Source organism: Apis florea, unplaced genomic scaffold (genome assembly GCF_048593485.1).
Source record: "Apis florea isolate Af1SG1 unplaced genomic scaffold, ASM4859348v1 contig_2272_pilon, whole genome shotgun sequence".
Taxonomy (NCBI): domain Eukaryota; kingdom Metazoa; phylum Arthropoda; class Insecta; order Hymenoptera; family Apidae; genus Apis; species Apis florea.
In genome coordinates, this window is record NW_028256549.1 from 4,997,501 (window position 1) to 5,013,559 (window position 16,059).

At 39.4% G+C, this 16,059-nt stretch overlaps 1 protein-coding gene across 9 annotated transcripts in view; it reads right to left on the reverse strand.

Moving 5' to 3' along the window:
• LOC100872426 (peripherin-2) overlaps window positions 1-16,059 on the reverse strand; it is a 59,869-nt gene that overhangs the window by 22,342 nt on the left and 21,468 nt on the right. For 4 of the 9 annotated variants that reach the window (XM_086917635.1, XM_086917633.1, XM_086917626.1 and 1 more), the window contains one exon: window positions 1,804-2,100. The exons of 3 other annotated variants lie outside the window; for them this stretch is intronic. In XM_086917635.1, coding sequence (XP_086773761.1) covers window positions 1,804-2,075 — 272 coding nt within the window. In that variant the 5' untranslated portion in view covers window positions 2,076-2,100. Of the gene's footprint in view, window positions 1-1,803; window positions 2,101-8,461; window positions 8,547-16,059 lie in introns of those variants that run through there. 2 more of the 9 variants (XM_086917634.1, XM_086917628.1) reach the window with 2 other exon arrangements.

A 16,059-nucleotide genomic window follows, 5' to 3' on the forward strand; every position in this document is an offset into this window, starting at 1 on the left:
GGAAAAATTAAGAAAAACACGCCAAAGGTTAATTTCCACGCCCGTTCTCTCGAATCCACTTCTCGCCACTTCCCCCCCCCCTCCCCCTCTTTTTTCGCCCGTCTCATCGTTTCTCTTCATCCCACCGTGTAAAAAAGAAAAAGAAAGAGAGAGAGAGAGAGAGAGAGAGAGAGAGAGAGAGAAAGTCGAATGGGACGGTTCGTCGATCGTCGTCCCTTTTCAGCCTCAAATTGCCGTGAAATTTGTTTACTAGGATCGTACGGGGGAGATTTTTCTAGTTTAGTTTTTTTTCTCTCGGATTGTAATCTCTCGAGAATGTAATTTTTTAAATACGCCCAATGATTTATAAACGAACGACGATAGTATCGAAAGATGTTTTTCCCCCTCGTAAACAAACCGTCCGTCCATCGATCCGTTGAAATCGTAGGCAACAGTTCGAGAACAAAACAAATGTGATGAAGTAATTAATCACTCTTCTCCTTCAATCTCTCTTTCCTCCTTGTTGTTCCTCTTCTCTCTCTCTCTCTCTCTCTCTCTCTACGCATCGCGTTTATTCGTGCAATTTTCCAGGACCCATAATTTCGACGAGGAACACACGCACGTAACGCGACTTCGTTTTTCACGATCCTCTCTCGCCTCTCGTTTCAATTCTCGCCCACACCGTATTTCCCTTCCTTCCTTTCCTTCCTCCCTTTTTTCTTTTCACGAAATATTCATCCATTCGCGCTATTTTTTCGATTTCCTCCTCCCTTTTTTTTCCTTCGCCGATTTGTAATAATATCGGGCATTGTGAAAGGGCTGATCGATCGTATTCACATCCCCTAACGGGCTAATGCTTGGAAACTACGGATCCACGGTTTTCGAAATATAATCCAAGAATATAATCTTGTCGCTGCTCTGTCGTTAACCGATTTACGCGACTTTACCCTCCCCTCTCTCCTCTCCTTTTTGTCCTCTTTTCCCGATTCGATGAAAAATCTCGCGGATCTCGTCTAATTGATACGCGTTGTAAATGAATTTTACAATTTTCGGAGGGGGGGGATGATTTGAATTTTAACACGTTCCGGGAATAATTTTAAATTTCTTTTCTCTTCTCTTTCGTGATTATTTTCGTGAAGAGAGTTAGAAGAAACATGGAAAATGAATTTTGAGATTGTAAAATTCGAATTTTTCGCGAGGGCGTTGAATAGGAGAATCGTGTTGCTGAAAGAATTGCCGAAAGATGCAGGAAGATTCGGTGATACGACGATCGATTTGAGAATAAGATTAAAGGGTTGGCTATCGATGGAGGAGGATCGTAACGCATCGAGATCGGCTTTATTCAAGGTTCAAAACGGGACTTCTTCTGGTAATCCTGGCGGGAGAAAAATGAAGTTACCTTTCTCACCACGTTTTTCTTCGCGAAAACTGATGGAATTAAAGGAGGAGGAATTTCGCGTTCTCGTTCACCTTTCCGCGATTGCTTCTTTCGGGGAATAAGTTCAGATATATGTCGGACACGTGGATAAAATTATACGGAATTTTTAAAAATTGCACAACAATATCGAGCGATCAATAAATATCGAATTGGTAATAAATTATATAATGATTCCTAGCAAGATTGCAAATATTTATGCAAATTTAGAAATTTTTATGAACAGAAATGGAAACATGCTTCGAAAGGGTTATACATTCGAAATAATAATAACGATAAATATTGTAAAATTTTACAATCCACTGCTAATATATATATTACAATTTAGAATTTCTTTTTTTTTTCGTATATTTTAAATGAAATTAATATATTCAAAAATTAAAAGTTACCCTTCGGCGTAATGGAAATAATTGTAGCACAGCTTCATGCCCATCAGATTGTGAAAGAACACGTAGAGGCCGTACAACGTCAACGTGTAGAACACCAGCTCGAACAGGTTCGTCTCTTGCAATTGCAATTTCGTGGTGATCGCGAGCGAGGCGAACAGTCCCATTAGAAAGAGAGCGAAACCGATAAGGAGGCTCGCCAGGATCGCGAACACGACGTAACGATGAAGACGTTTCCTCTGATTCCTCGTGAATCTTACGTCGAACACCGCCATTTTTCCCTCATCGCATCAGAGACCTCTGGTGGACAGAAATCGAACTAAATTCACTTTATTCGTACAGCTTACTCGTTATTTTTTTTTTTTTTTTTGTAGAAATTTTCAACAATTTTTTACAAATTTATTTGAACGAATCAAATATACTTTTAGGATAAAAATATAAACGGAATTATTGGCACTCTCGTGAATATTAATTGTTATAAAGAAACGAATCGTGCAATAATTGAAATAAGAGGTGAATTAAAGGGTTCGGTGTCGCGGTAATTCGTTTGTCGTAATTCGTTTAGAATTCTGGCACTCGCTTTGGGGCCAGTTTGTTCCCGGTTAAGGATCCGGAATTTCCTCATTCCCACGACGGAAACTGTACCCGTCGAGGTATTTCTATGGTATCCAGGGAGCCTCGTTGAATCCCACTCTCTACAGGGTGGCGAATAAACGCGCTCGACACCGCCTTCTTATTTAATTTATTCTCTCCCTTCCTCGAAATTCCGATATTTCGATCGGTGCTGTCATCTGTCGATGAAATTTAGAGATATCGTACTTTGAAATTCCATCTCACGCCAAATTGTTACTTCAGACGCAATTTTATTAAAGCCTTTGCTTACAAGTATATTCATTTGTACATAAATAATGAAATATAACTAATTCGATATCAATTATTTAAACAATATCACAAATCGTGTAATTGCACTCGATGTACAAGCACACCATTTTCCAACCTATTTAAAATTATTCAAACTAAAAAATTTTCAATCTTCCATCGTTCCACACACCCCCGAAATTAGCGTCACGAGTTTCTCTTCGTGCAACGAGAGAAAAAAAAAAATATCCAGCGGCTCGAGTCGAAAGGAGTCATGGACAGCTCCCTCCTCTCCAACGCTCCTCCCCCTTCTCTCCAAGGGGCGAAAATCGTTTAAAACGCGGCGAAAGTTTTTTAATTCCGCGAGAGGATCGTGCCTCTCGCCTGGTTTTTTTCATTAACAAAAACTACGAAAAAAATCGCGATAGCCCGAATTACTTCCGGGTCACCCGTTACGTTGAAAACGCACCGGCCAACGGTTGCGCAAGAGAGGGGGAAAGGCATTCGACGCCGGGCTCAAGGCAACTTGGAAAACCCGTGTACGGCTTCTCCCCCACCTTTTTTGTTCCTACCAAAACAGAGTCGTCTCGTACGCAAATTTCTCTCCAGCCTTTTCCCACCACCGCCTCGAATGAATATTAATTCGTTCCATCCACCGATAAAAATCTCGCGAATTCGCGAAAATTCGGCCATCGCAAAGGCGGCGATTTTTTCCTTTAATTCCCCCCCCTCGCTGTGTTTCCCGGGACACGACGTTTTAATTAATTTTCACGCGGAAAGAGGGGTAGGGGTGGAGGGGGGGGATGGATATTTCGAATTTTTGGCGATTGCATAATTTTGTTCGTCTCCTTTCCTTTTGGAATTTCTTTTCGAAAACGATTCGCAAAAATTAAAACTAAGATGCGTCTCCCTCGCAACTTTGATTTTTCCTCGACTCGAATGGAAATTCTTTCTGCTGAATGAACCGCGATACAAAAGGCCTCGTAACCGCGTTAAATTCAATGACAACGTATAGCGCCTCGTGGAATAATCAATTCCACGCAGGATCATTAATTAAGTTGGAAAAGTGGAACGATTTAACGGTAGGGCAAAGCTCGACTATGTACAGGGTGTGTGAATAATCTATCGCATTGGTATAAAAAAAAAAAAAATTCTCGAAATGAATTTCAAAGTCGATTCGAAAATTATATCGTAATAAGAAACGAGCAGTCGAAACATTTAAACATTTCTTATTCTCGTTCATCTTCGTTTTCCATTAATTATCTATAGAGTTGATAGGTTGTGACCATCCACGAAATGATTCACGAACGTCATGCGCGCGATAATCAAACCGTTAACTTCGTCTACAAAATCGCTGATCGATCAATTATACAATTTATTCGTTCGATCGAGCGTGAAACGAAATCCATCCTCCTCGTATCCATCCACGAATCCGTTAAAATTAATATTCAATCTGCATATAACTGATTGTGTCACCTCGCTCTCCCCTCGTCTCGATTGTTGTCACGCGAATAATAATCTTTCCCGTTTTCTTCTTGCCGAATTTATCGAACAAACGGTACAATTATTCCAAATTAGATCGATCGTTACGTTTGTATTTCTCTATTCTCGATTGAGACGAATAATAAACGATAATAACAAACGATCGTTGGATAAAGTGACGTTTGGTTTTTCGATCGACAAATTTTCTCCTCGAATAATAATTACCGTGCAACTGTGCAATAATCTCGGCAATAAACGTTATATTTGCTTCGATACAACCAATTATTTTCATTAAAATTAATAACAATAACGAACAACGTGTATGTACCCTCATTAAGCGACAAATAAATCGAACGATTGAATTAATTGTTATATTATTAAATGTGAATTTCGTAACTTTTAAAAAACAATATCTCGATAAACAATTTTCAACTCGAAAAAGTTTCAACCACCGGAATGAAAACGTTTCATTATGCAATTTCGTCGAACAGGCCCACTGATTTCCGAAATCCGCGGCAAATCATCGACCCATTGCGCCTAAACTCTCCCTCTCTCTCTCTCTCTCTCTGTGCGGATTCAGCAACGCCCTTGAGAGGATCCATCATGACTGGCAAAGGCCGATTCAGCGAGCTTCTCATCCAATTCCCCAGTTTCATGGATCTCCATTATGCGGTTTCAGTTTTATGACCGAGATTCCCCGCGCTGAATCTAATCTCGTTAGAGTATTTAAGCTCTTGCTTAATGTTCAAGATGTTGAGACGGTTAATTTGCGCGACACGAGATAATTTGGGGAAAGTATCTCCTCCAAAAAGAACGTATGTGTGTAAATGAAAATAAAATTAAAAATATTAAACCATTATTCACAAATAAAGATGATCGAAAGGAGAAAGAAAAAATAACATCCATCTTTCAATTTTTCCTTTCTCAAAGACTCGAAAAGTGGATGATGGAACGCGATCGATTAAACTTTCATCCTTTGAATTTTCATTCTCCGTCGGTACAGTAGAAGAGAGAGAGAGAGAGAGAGGGAGAGGCGACAACAAACTCAAACAATCAAACCGAGCAAACGGTCCGCCTAAATCGTGCCAATCGATCGCAGGCTGGTTGACCAGCGGATCTATGCCTCAATTAACACCTGGCCGGTTACTTGCGTGTGCGCCGGTCACAATACATCGAGATCAATCCTAATTAGCATACGTTTTAATTTAATTGGAGCTTCGAAACTAGGACAGACACACACACCTCGTTATTTTTCTCAAATCGCGTCGCGTTATCCCATATCGCGTTGTGTTCCGCTCAATCCGCGCGGATGAAAATGTTAAATACGGGTGGATTTATCCTGGGGGGAGGGGGAGGGGGATTTATTCAGGATGAAAAATAGCGAGGACGATGATAATAATAATAATAATTCGGGGAGAATCATATTTATATTCGACGAATTCGAATATTATTTGTAATTTGCTCAATTTTCAACGAGATCGATATCGTTTTTTTTTTTCCTTTTCATTCCTCGTACTTTTACCCGGATATTCGATATTACTTTCGAAATTTTTGTTTACACGCGTTACGGTATTTTAATGATTCTCCTCGATTCTTTTATTCTCTATCGTTTATAATATCGCTCGATTTCGATTCTCCTCCCTTTTCACGAATTATTTAATAATCGTTTTTATCATTTTCCCCTGTTTTTGATTAACTTTTTTCTTGCCTTTGTTTCTCCAACATCCGTTTGCTTTACGTTAATATTATTCGACTCGAATTTTACTCGTAAGCGATAATAAATTTGCGCCAAATTCTATATTAATTTCTCCTAACTTCTCTCTTTTATCGTTTATCGTATTAATATTAATTCCCCTCCTAGATAGCTTCCTTATATTTCCATATTCTCTTTTAAAAATTTCCTTACATATAATTAATTCTTCCGTTTCCACAATTCTCGATATTATCATTATCAAGAATTTCTTTCTTTAATCACCCCAAGGGTGATCTTCTCTTCTCCTCTCCTCCTATACGATCTTTTCACGACCGCGATAAATTAAAATTTCTCCACTAATGTTAATTCATTTTGCCCCTCGTTCCAATATCGATCCTTTATCTCCCTCCTCCTCTCGACGTCCGATTCCTCTCCACATTACATAACTCTTCTCCCTTCGTTTCGATTCGAAATCGATTTTAGAAAAAAAAAAAAAAAATTTCCTTTCGAATCAACTTTTTCCCTTCAAATTTACACACCTTCCCTTCCCAGCCAGGCCGTATTCGAGGAGATCCGCGTGCATTTTATGAAATCTCTAATAGGCACGGGTGGACGGGAGATGCGGGTGGCTCGTAAAGGAGAGGAGAGGAGAGTGAAAGAAGTCGGCTCACGAATTATCCGGAGAATGGTGGCGCGGAGATTTGAGGGCGCGATCGAGCGTGACGAGAGGAGGAGGAGGAGGATCGAGGAGAAAATTTTTCCCTCGAAAAATATTCCCTTCTTCTTAAGCGAAAGATTACGATGATCCTAAGATGATCTCTCAGTGATTTAACAGCGTTGGACGATCGGGAAAGATTCGAATGTTCCAAATCTTATTGTTTGGTTATTTTTTCTTCTTAAATAAAGTAAGCATCGGCAGTAGATGAAAAATATATATATATATATATAGGGATGACTCTGAGATGTTCGAACGATTCTTTTAAAATTTCTGATCGATAATTTAATAAATTTATCACGCGATTTTACACACAGTTATATATATATTTCTTTCTATTCTCGAGAGAAAAAATGCGTGTTCCATACGGAGCAGAAGCGGAAATTTTGTAATAGTTATGCTTCTTTACGTTTTTATCTTGCTGTTTGCACGCTCTTCTGCCTGTTTATCTTCCCGGTAGTTTACTTATTTACGTAAAATTCCCATAGTATCCGTTTACGTGCAGCGGTAATTTTTATGTTAATATAGCAAGTAAATGAAGCAAAAATACTGAACAATTGGTTAAATGAACTAATTGTTGGTCGGCCAATCGTAGAAAAATTAAAAAATTTATTCGAACCGTAACTTTAAAAATTAAAAAGGAGCTTAGTTGAGATTTGATAGTTGAAACGTTTGAACGAATGACGAAAGGGAATGTTGAAATGAGCCAATACCAATACTTAAATAATGGAATAATATAAGAAAATGTGAAGAAGAAGGGAAAAAAATAAATTAAATTTTGAAAAATCAAAATCGACTTAAAGATAATTGAAACTCGAGAGGAAACTCAGAAAGGAAAATTTAAAATTTAAACAAACTTCGCATTTGAAATTCACGAAACGAGCACTGAGAAAAATATCAAAGAAGAATAAAATATCCTCAAAAACGGAGAAAAATAAATCATAAAACGCAGCAGCGAACCACACGAACAAACTAAACTCTCGAAAACAAAAATCCCAAACTCGAAAAACTCAAGTTTAAAAAAAATAAATTTAAAATTTAAAATTCAAATTCACACTCCGCATTTAAATATCAAATCAAGGCAAGAAAAGATATATCAAAAAAAAAAAAAAAAAAGAATAAAATATCCATCGAGGAAAATAAAGCCAATTCCAAAAAAAAAAAAAAAATTTCGCGATCAGAAAGAATTTCCTAAAAAAGAGCACGACGAGTGCACGATGAGATTGAAATATATGGAGTGTACATACATAAGCGTATACATAAGCGAAGTCCGATTACAGAATCGCGTGTTTCCTCTTTTCCCTTCGTCTACATAGATTTCCTCTCGAATTCGATTCGCATTATGCGCGCGTACAACGCGCTGACGAACATAATCGCATTAAGGTCGCGACAAATTTCGACGCCGCCTCGAGACGCTTATTGCGTCGCCCCGAGATGCGTCAACGCGATCAGAAAATCCGTGTTACCATCGAAATTTCCAGGTAACGTTGCGTTGAAAAACGTTTCGTGGTTACAGCTTACGCTTGTTGTATCGATATACGATGCGTAATTTGCGGAAATTTTTGCCGGGAATGTTTCGAAGAGTGTTATTCGAACGAGGAGAAGGAATCTCCGTTAGCAAATTTTGATACAAGAGGACGTAAAGAGGAAGTAAAAATTTAAGCTTATTACATCGATATTGCTCTCTACCTTACTTATACCGAGAAATAATTTTTCGTCGAGAACGAAGAAGGAAATTTTATGGAGCGATGTAAACGGTGGAAAGATTTCGAAAATTATTAAATCGTATGATGCTATTTATTTAAATCGAATAAAATAGTCGATAATATTATATGCGCAGTTATTATAAAACCTGTAAATTTACGCTATACGAATTCAAGTTATAAACACGCAATAATATTGTAAACGCTTACCTTTTGTTTTGTTTTCCCTGGAACGTCCTCCTTCCCGCAGCACTTCCTCGCTCGAGACTCACAACACAACGCGCAAAATCAGACTGAGTCACGTGTCACGCGCTCGCCTACTTATATCGCTAAGGCCCGCCACGTCTCGTGCGCGAAAGAGATGCGCGTTGATCGAACGGCTCGGGCCCGAGTTTAATTTTGAAATGACTTTGATTTAAAAGTGGTATGCATCGTGTACGTATTATTTAGCCTTTAAATATTGTTTTCGGTCGAATTTAAAAAAAAAATTTTTAAAAATCACGAGTAATTCACTAATGGAATTTTACACAAGAAATTATATATTAATAGTAATTATTATTTTTAATTATCGTTTAATTGAAAAATTTTTTCAAGTTATTGTATCACACACATATATATATATATCTCTCTTTTATTTATTTCATATATTTATATATGAGATATTTGTGTTTGAAAATGATTAATTTTTAAAATTTAATACGTAAAGGATAATAAAGATACAAGCATGTATTGTGAATTTCCCATGTTTAAAATGCTCGTTATATTCGATACGGTTAAATGGAAAGTTTATCGTATTTCCAGGACAAAAAACATTGGATCGTGGAAATAACGTTGAAAATTTACACGAGAATTTATCGTTAAGGAAAAAAAAAAAAAAAAAAAGAGATATTCCGTTAAAAATTAGTTGCAGGCTCGTTCGTTTGTTGCGCATCGCACGATCGCGGGTGTAACATTCGTTCCTGCGACAAATTATGCTCGTTCCATAACATTATGCCAGAACCTCGTTCATGAATATCGGATATTATTGATATTTCAACTACTACACGATGCTTCGTTTTGTTCTCGATGCACGTGGTTCGATTCGATAATAAATTTCGGGTCCACGCTGTTTATTCAGATTTGGATTCGTTCCCTAATTAAAATTAATGTAAAACTCGCGACAACAAATTTCTCCAGGATCGTTTGAAACGCAATCGTAGAAATTTTCATATCTTGAAGCTTGACGCGAATGGAACTTTGGTTTGAAAAAAAAAAAAAAAAAGAAAAAAGAAAAAAATAAAGAAATCAAATTGAAAGGAATGGAACTTGAGAATACAAGTTTTTGCAAATATCTGAAATGTTAGTTGACTGCGTTTTAAATACAGTGCTATTTAAAAGTTTCGGATCGCTTATTTTATAAGAAGGGCGGAGTTGGATGTATTTTTAATGGAAAAAGTACGAGGGGGGAAGTACGTTTCGTGCTTTTATTATATTTTTAAATTACACGCGGCTGCAATTGAAAAGTTCAGATTACAATTATTAGTTTGTATTTGTATAAAGCCACACCGACGATTTGATTTTCTGAATATTAATTCTTTGTCCCCGTGTTTAATCCCATGCATATGCATGGCCAAAAATTGCCGGGTATCGTGGAAAGTTAATTATTCAATTAGGAAACAAAGTATTATGGGTGGCGATACGTCAAAGCCAATTTCGAATTGGAAATTTCTACAATTTGTACGGGCACGCTTATATATACACGGGAATGCGATTACTCGCGATGTTATAAAAAAGTAACGATATCTCTTAAACCAATCAAACCAAGTCCAAACGTTTAATAAAACTCGTTATTAGACTGCGGATGTTCATGCAGATTGAAATCGTTATGAAAATAATTAAAAAAAAAAAAAAAAAAAACAGAAAGATTTAAATCTATTTCACTCTTTAAATATGCTAATAATAAAAAAACTATACGTCTAAAAAGATATCTTATATATATATATATAATATACATTTGCATGTTTTACATTAAAATTTCTCCAATAAACCTATATTCTCATAAATTATTTATGAAATATAAAGTCGTTTGATTTTTTTTTACCAAACAGAAATAGAATCGAAGTATTGTAGCACAGTTCGAAACCAACACGCGTCAAAATCTCTCATAAAACAAGAGAAGAAAAAATTCCTCAAATTCCAGCAAAACTTGCTTCGTACGAGAAGAAAAGGATGCCCTTTAAGACACGCTTTGTTTCATCCCGATATCTCGATCCGTTCCGAAGATACGTCGTTCAAAAGTTGGCGCGTTTGAGGCGGGCTTCGGTGAATGGCAGCCGAAATTCTCGGAAATGGCGTGGCCTACTTTTTCTCCCGATATGCGCGCACACAAGCGCGGCGATGGTGGTGGTGGTGATGGTAAAAGTGGAAAAAAGCGCTGACTCGGCGTCCGTCAGTGACCAGCGCACGGGTGCCAAGCGTGGGATAGGTCGGAGCACGAGTGGGAGGGAGAGGTCGTGGACGCGAGACGAGGACGGAGATAGAGAGACGGCAAAAATTACGTTTGGATTTAAACGACGATAACTCGGGAACGGGAAGTCGTATCGACTTGGAACAAAAAGCGTTTGAAACGGCAGACTCCCGCGCTTCTTACAGCCTCGTAGTATACGACACCGGGTTTTGTTCCCTCCAACTACGAAGCTTTAAATTATGGAACAATTTTGATTCGTTTTCGATCGTTATTATCGGCGTTTCAATACCACGTTTCTTCTTAAGCGAAAAAAGTGCTCTTCTATACGACTAGTTGTAAATATTTTTGCGTGAGGATTAATTAATTACAGTTTAAGTTTGTAATTCTTATACTAACGAATTTACTATAAACTAATTCTTCTAAACTTACTAAGAAGAAATTGGATTTCTATCACGTTCAAAAATATATAATAATTTTCAATCGATTGCTATTTCAAGTTTTTTAAATAATAATTATTGTAAAAATTCAAGGCTTGAAAACAAGTGAACGAGTCGAATAACTCGGTATGATATACCGGCATATTACACGAAGAATTTTAAAAAATTCTTTTTGCTGCTATGCTTCCTCCGGCAAGGCAAATATTTTTCGAAAGGATGGATTGATTTGTAAATTGTTATGACAGAATGGAAAAAATATTTCCACGGTAGTAGCCCATGGTAGTAGTACTTTCACGAGAGACAATAAGTATTATTGTTGAAGAAAAAAAAGGGAGAAAGAAAAAAATAAATAAATAAATTGGAAAGTTTCGAGAAAGAGAGAAAAAAGAGAGGTCTCTCGAGGCACTCTACCTTCCCGTTCTACATTCTCGGTTTAACCAACAAACGTCGAACGAACTGATTCAGTAGTGGAAGAAGTAGACGCAACACGGGGCTTAAATGGCGAACGAGTTATCGGAAATCCTCCGATACGATATACGTATAACGTAGCTAGATAAATCAGTCGGAAAATCGCCTCGATTTTTGCGTCTCGCGAGAAACAGCTTAAAAATCCAGGACAAACTGAATTTAATTCCAGTCTTTCAACGATCGACGATGAAATTTCGCGAGATGAGAAAAATATTATTACGATTATTTTCGTTACGCCCTTGATTCATTTATTTTCTCGAAAAGCACGCGCGTGTTGTTGCAGCGACGTTAAATCAAAAAATAAATTTTCTACGAAATTTCTTTCTTCGAGAAAATTCAAGAAAACGTTCAAGAATCTTGTTGAAAAGTGTTTTTCAAACGCGAAAAGCATTAAACTAAATGTATAATCTGAATACATCGAGAATGAATGCGATCCTACAATTTTAACCCTTTAAAATATTACGATCCACATCCTCGCGCACATAGAAAATAAAATAAAGACAAATCTCTCTATCTCGCCACGAAAACTCATATCGTGTAACGATTTTTGTCGAAAGCAAACGTCGACGAAATCAACCCTATCCCCCTCCACGTGTTCAGAGAACCGTAGGGGAACGAAATGTCGGGTACTACGAACCGTGAAATGGACGAACACCAGCCGATACTCGTTCCACGTGGAAACGCTACATTTCTCGCGGACAAGCTTCGTTTCTCTCTTTTTCTTCTCTCTTCTCAAACAAAAGGACGCCTTCTCCTCGTCCTTTCCTCCTCCTCAAACGCATGCTGTTATTATTATTATTATTATTATTATTATTATTTCAGAAATTATTCTCCGGGTAAGATCGACCGATCTTCCAGCCGATCTCGTGATCGAGGGGCCGAGGCGGGCTCGTGGAAGCGGAAAGTTGCACGCGCGGCGAAACGTAATCCCCCCTCCGAGAGATGTTTCGTTGAAATTCAAATGACTGCGCCGCCCAACTCTTGGCGCCTCTTCGAGGGAAGGTGCACAGGGGATTGTTCGTGGAGGAGGAGGAGGAAGGGATGGTCAAACACGAATCTGGCACGAACCTGGTCGTTCAATATTTAACACCGTTTGAGAGTTGTGTGTCCGGCGTCTCTTCCTTCTTTCGATCGTCTTCGATCGGATATTTTTTTTTTTAAAAATACTCTTGCCAGCTCGTATATAAATAAATATTTGTGTACAATCATCACGACACTACGCACGATTCTCTCGATCTTCGACCGTCTTCTCTTCTCGCCGATTGTTGGTCTCACAAAAAAAGTTTTCATCATCTTCGAAACTCTGTCTCGAAAAGAGAGAAAAATTGCGGCGGAACTAGTCAGCATTCAGCGGGCAAACCCGTCGTAGAAATTCAAATCTTACAAAAGCTTTTACATCCCACCCTCCCTCGAGCGTGGCGAGCAACGAGAGTTGATGGGAAAGTTTTCAACTCTCGGTATCACTCTCGATGGATGCGGCCGCGTCTCAACACAGTTTCTCACCCGAACTTCGATTATTCTCAACTTTGCCCGATCGATTCGTCTCGACGTTCCATCGACATAAATTAGCCGAATTTCATTGATCACCCCCCTTTCTCCCTCTCGGTCGATCCGGGGTGCAGATATCATCGACACCAAGTTTACGCTCGGGAAACGGTCGAGGAAGATCGAGGAAAAAGGGGGACGCGTAGGATAGGTCGATACTCGTCGTCGAGGGAGAAACGTTGAATTTCATTCGGCCGGGCAAACTTGGTCCTCGTCAAAGTGTTGGTTTTCTCCCCTCGAGAGAGGGCGAAGGAAGATCATCGTCCTCGCGTTTCCATTGTAATTCAACGTTGCTCTCATTGCTCGCTAACCGAGGGAGGAAGAACGTGACAAACTAAAGAGAGATCGAAACGATACATACTCTGTGTGAATATATTTTACATTTTAGCATGTGTTATAAAGTTCACTGAAATTTTATATATAATTTTATTATTGCTACTATTCTATAGTTGGCATCTTCAATTGTTGTTCTGCAGCTCGACACGTATAACCAAAATATATCCATTCATCCGTTCAGTTAAATCCGTATATTTCTTATTTATTGTTCACTACTGTATAACCAGCCAACAGGATTGAATTTCAGATCATTCCAATTATGCTTGAAAAATCATAATCAAAAAAAAAAAAAAAAAAAAAGGAAAAATAAAAGAGTCACATCTCCTCCTCGTAAATCGCGTGATTCCATTCCGCTAATCGACCAGCACTCGGCGCGGCCAATTATCATTAAAACCGGCGCTCCCCTCTTCCGTTCAAGCAGCGAAACGAAACGCCACGCGGCAAGGGAAAATTGTTTGGTGCTTTCGAAAATTGCAGCAGCGAATCGTGTACGGGTTTGATGGCGGGTGGATACGATACATATTTGGCCGGGCTAGAAATTTATCGTCTCGATCGACGATATCATCGCAGGGGAAACACACTTATCCTGATTTATCGGCGTTCGTGAACAAATACACGCTGCGTTAATCCGCCAACCATTTCTTTCCAGATCACGCGCGTCATCAGATCCATCCCTCGATGCAGATTTTAATTCGAGCAATGTACACGGAAACGGAAGTTCAAGCTCGTTCACTTTTCAAGAATCAATTTACTTTAGATTAAACTATGATTATATAAAATCTACTCCTTCTAAAAAAAGTCCAGAGGACCAGTATATATCGCGCTCCACCGATAATTCATCCCTTCTTAGCATTAATCATCCAGAGACGGATCTAATGATCCATCAAACCATTTTCTCCATTCCAAAGTGGTTGGATAACTCGATAACTCCCCGATCGCATTACGACCGAATACCTCGCTCTAAAAATAAAAATAACGTAACACGATATGGGGAAAAATTTCTCCAACTTCCATTTCACAACAACCGGGTGGCGGTTCCGTTCTTAATCGAAAGGGCGTCCCGTTTCTCTCCAAAGGAGCACAAGTTTTCGCTCGAAGAGGAGCCGAGTTGTACCCTTGTTTTCCCCGGAAAATGGAAATGGAACGAGGAGGGGGGAAGGTTGTCCGCGTGAATTGCGAGCACGCGGACGTTACAATATCCAGAAGGAGGAGGAGGAGGAAAGGCGGCGGCGATTCTTCCGCAGGCCGCACTGCATTAAAGTTTACCACCTCCGGTTCTTTCTTATCATAATCGCATTTGTGGATAATGGGCCGGGGATAATTTGTTATCGCGAGATGTCACGGAGCAGAAACTTTTTAAATTACTTCGGCCCCTCCCCCCTCCCCCCGTTTCCCAACTTTTCTTCTTCCGGCCGCGATTCACTCCTTCCCCTCCCCCTCCTTCCTCCACGTGGCCCCGGACGAGACGAGACGTACGAGGGTGTTGACGCACGCGTGGGGTGGGATTTAAAGTTAAGGGAAATAATAAATCTCGAGCGAAACTTCTTTGTCTCTTCGAGAAATTCGCCCAATATCTTTGTTTCGAAGAAAGAGAAGTAAGAATATAACGACGATATACACTGTACCCTTCCCTATAATTTCTCCTTCCTCTCCGCCGCCCGATAACGCATTCAAGGCGCGCCGTCCTGCGGCAGACGACCGCTTGCTTGCCTCGAAAGGACGGGCCGTTTAACCGGCAATAGCGTTAAAATACTCTTCCTGGCCAGCCAGCTTTTACACGGATTGTTTCGTCCCCCGTCGTTCGAAGGAGGAATATAGTTGGCATAAACCTCGGTGGTGAGGAGAAGGGGGAGGCGCGAGAAAGTTTGGAGACCGCCCGATTTCCTTCCTCTCCGCTCGAGCGGAGCTGACGACGACGACGACGACGACGGTGTGTCGAGATCGCGAGAATCATGGGCGGAAAGAAGGGGGATCCCCCGCGCTTCCTTAAATTCCCACGCGGTGGAAAGTGGCGGGACGGTCGAAACTCTCGACAGTGGTACGAGTCGATAATTCAGCGGGCAATATTGCCGGAGCTTGCGGATGATTTATCGAGCCTCGCCCTCCTCCTTGCTTTCCGCCGGAGCTGGGCGATACACGCTTTCTCCTTCCTCTTCGGTTTACGGAATCGGGTCGATGGTTTGGGGAGAGGGATTTTGTCTTTCGTTTTATCTTTATATTGGTAGGAAGAATGTAATTTAACGAGGAATTAGGGTGTTGAATTAAATTAGGTTAAGCGAGTTTCAGTTTTGACGATTGGAAATTTCTTCAATTTTTATTCTCACAATCGTGAGAAATCCAAGATTGCAAGTTAATCTTTTAAATGTGTTTAACGAAATTTCGCCGCATACCCCAAATGGCAGATTTAACAAGAAAATGTTTTATTTTTATTCCAACAGAAAGTACGAATGCGGCCAACAAAATGTAAGCCATTCCTTCGAAAATTCAATCCAAACGAGAAACTCAAGATTCTAATCTTATCTATCCTTTTAAATAATTGTTTGACGAAACGTGACACAACTAATTCATCGAAAAGA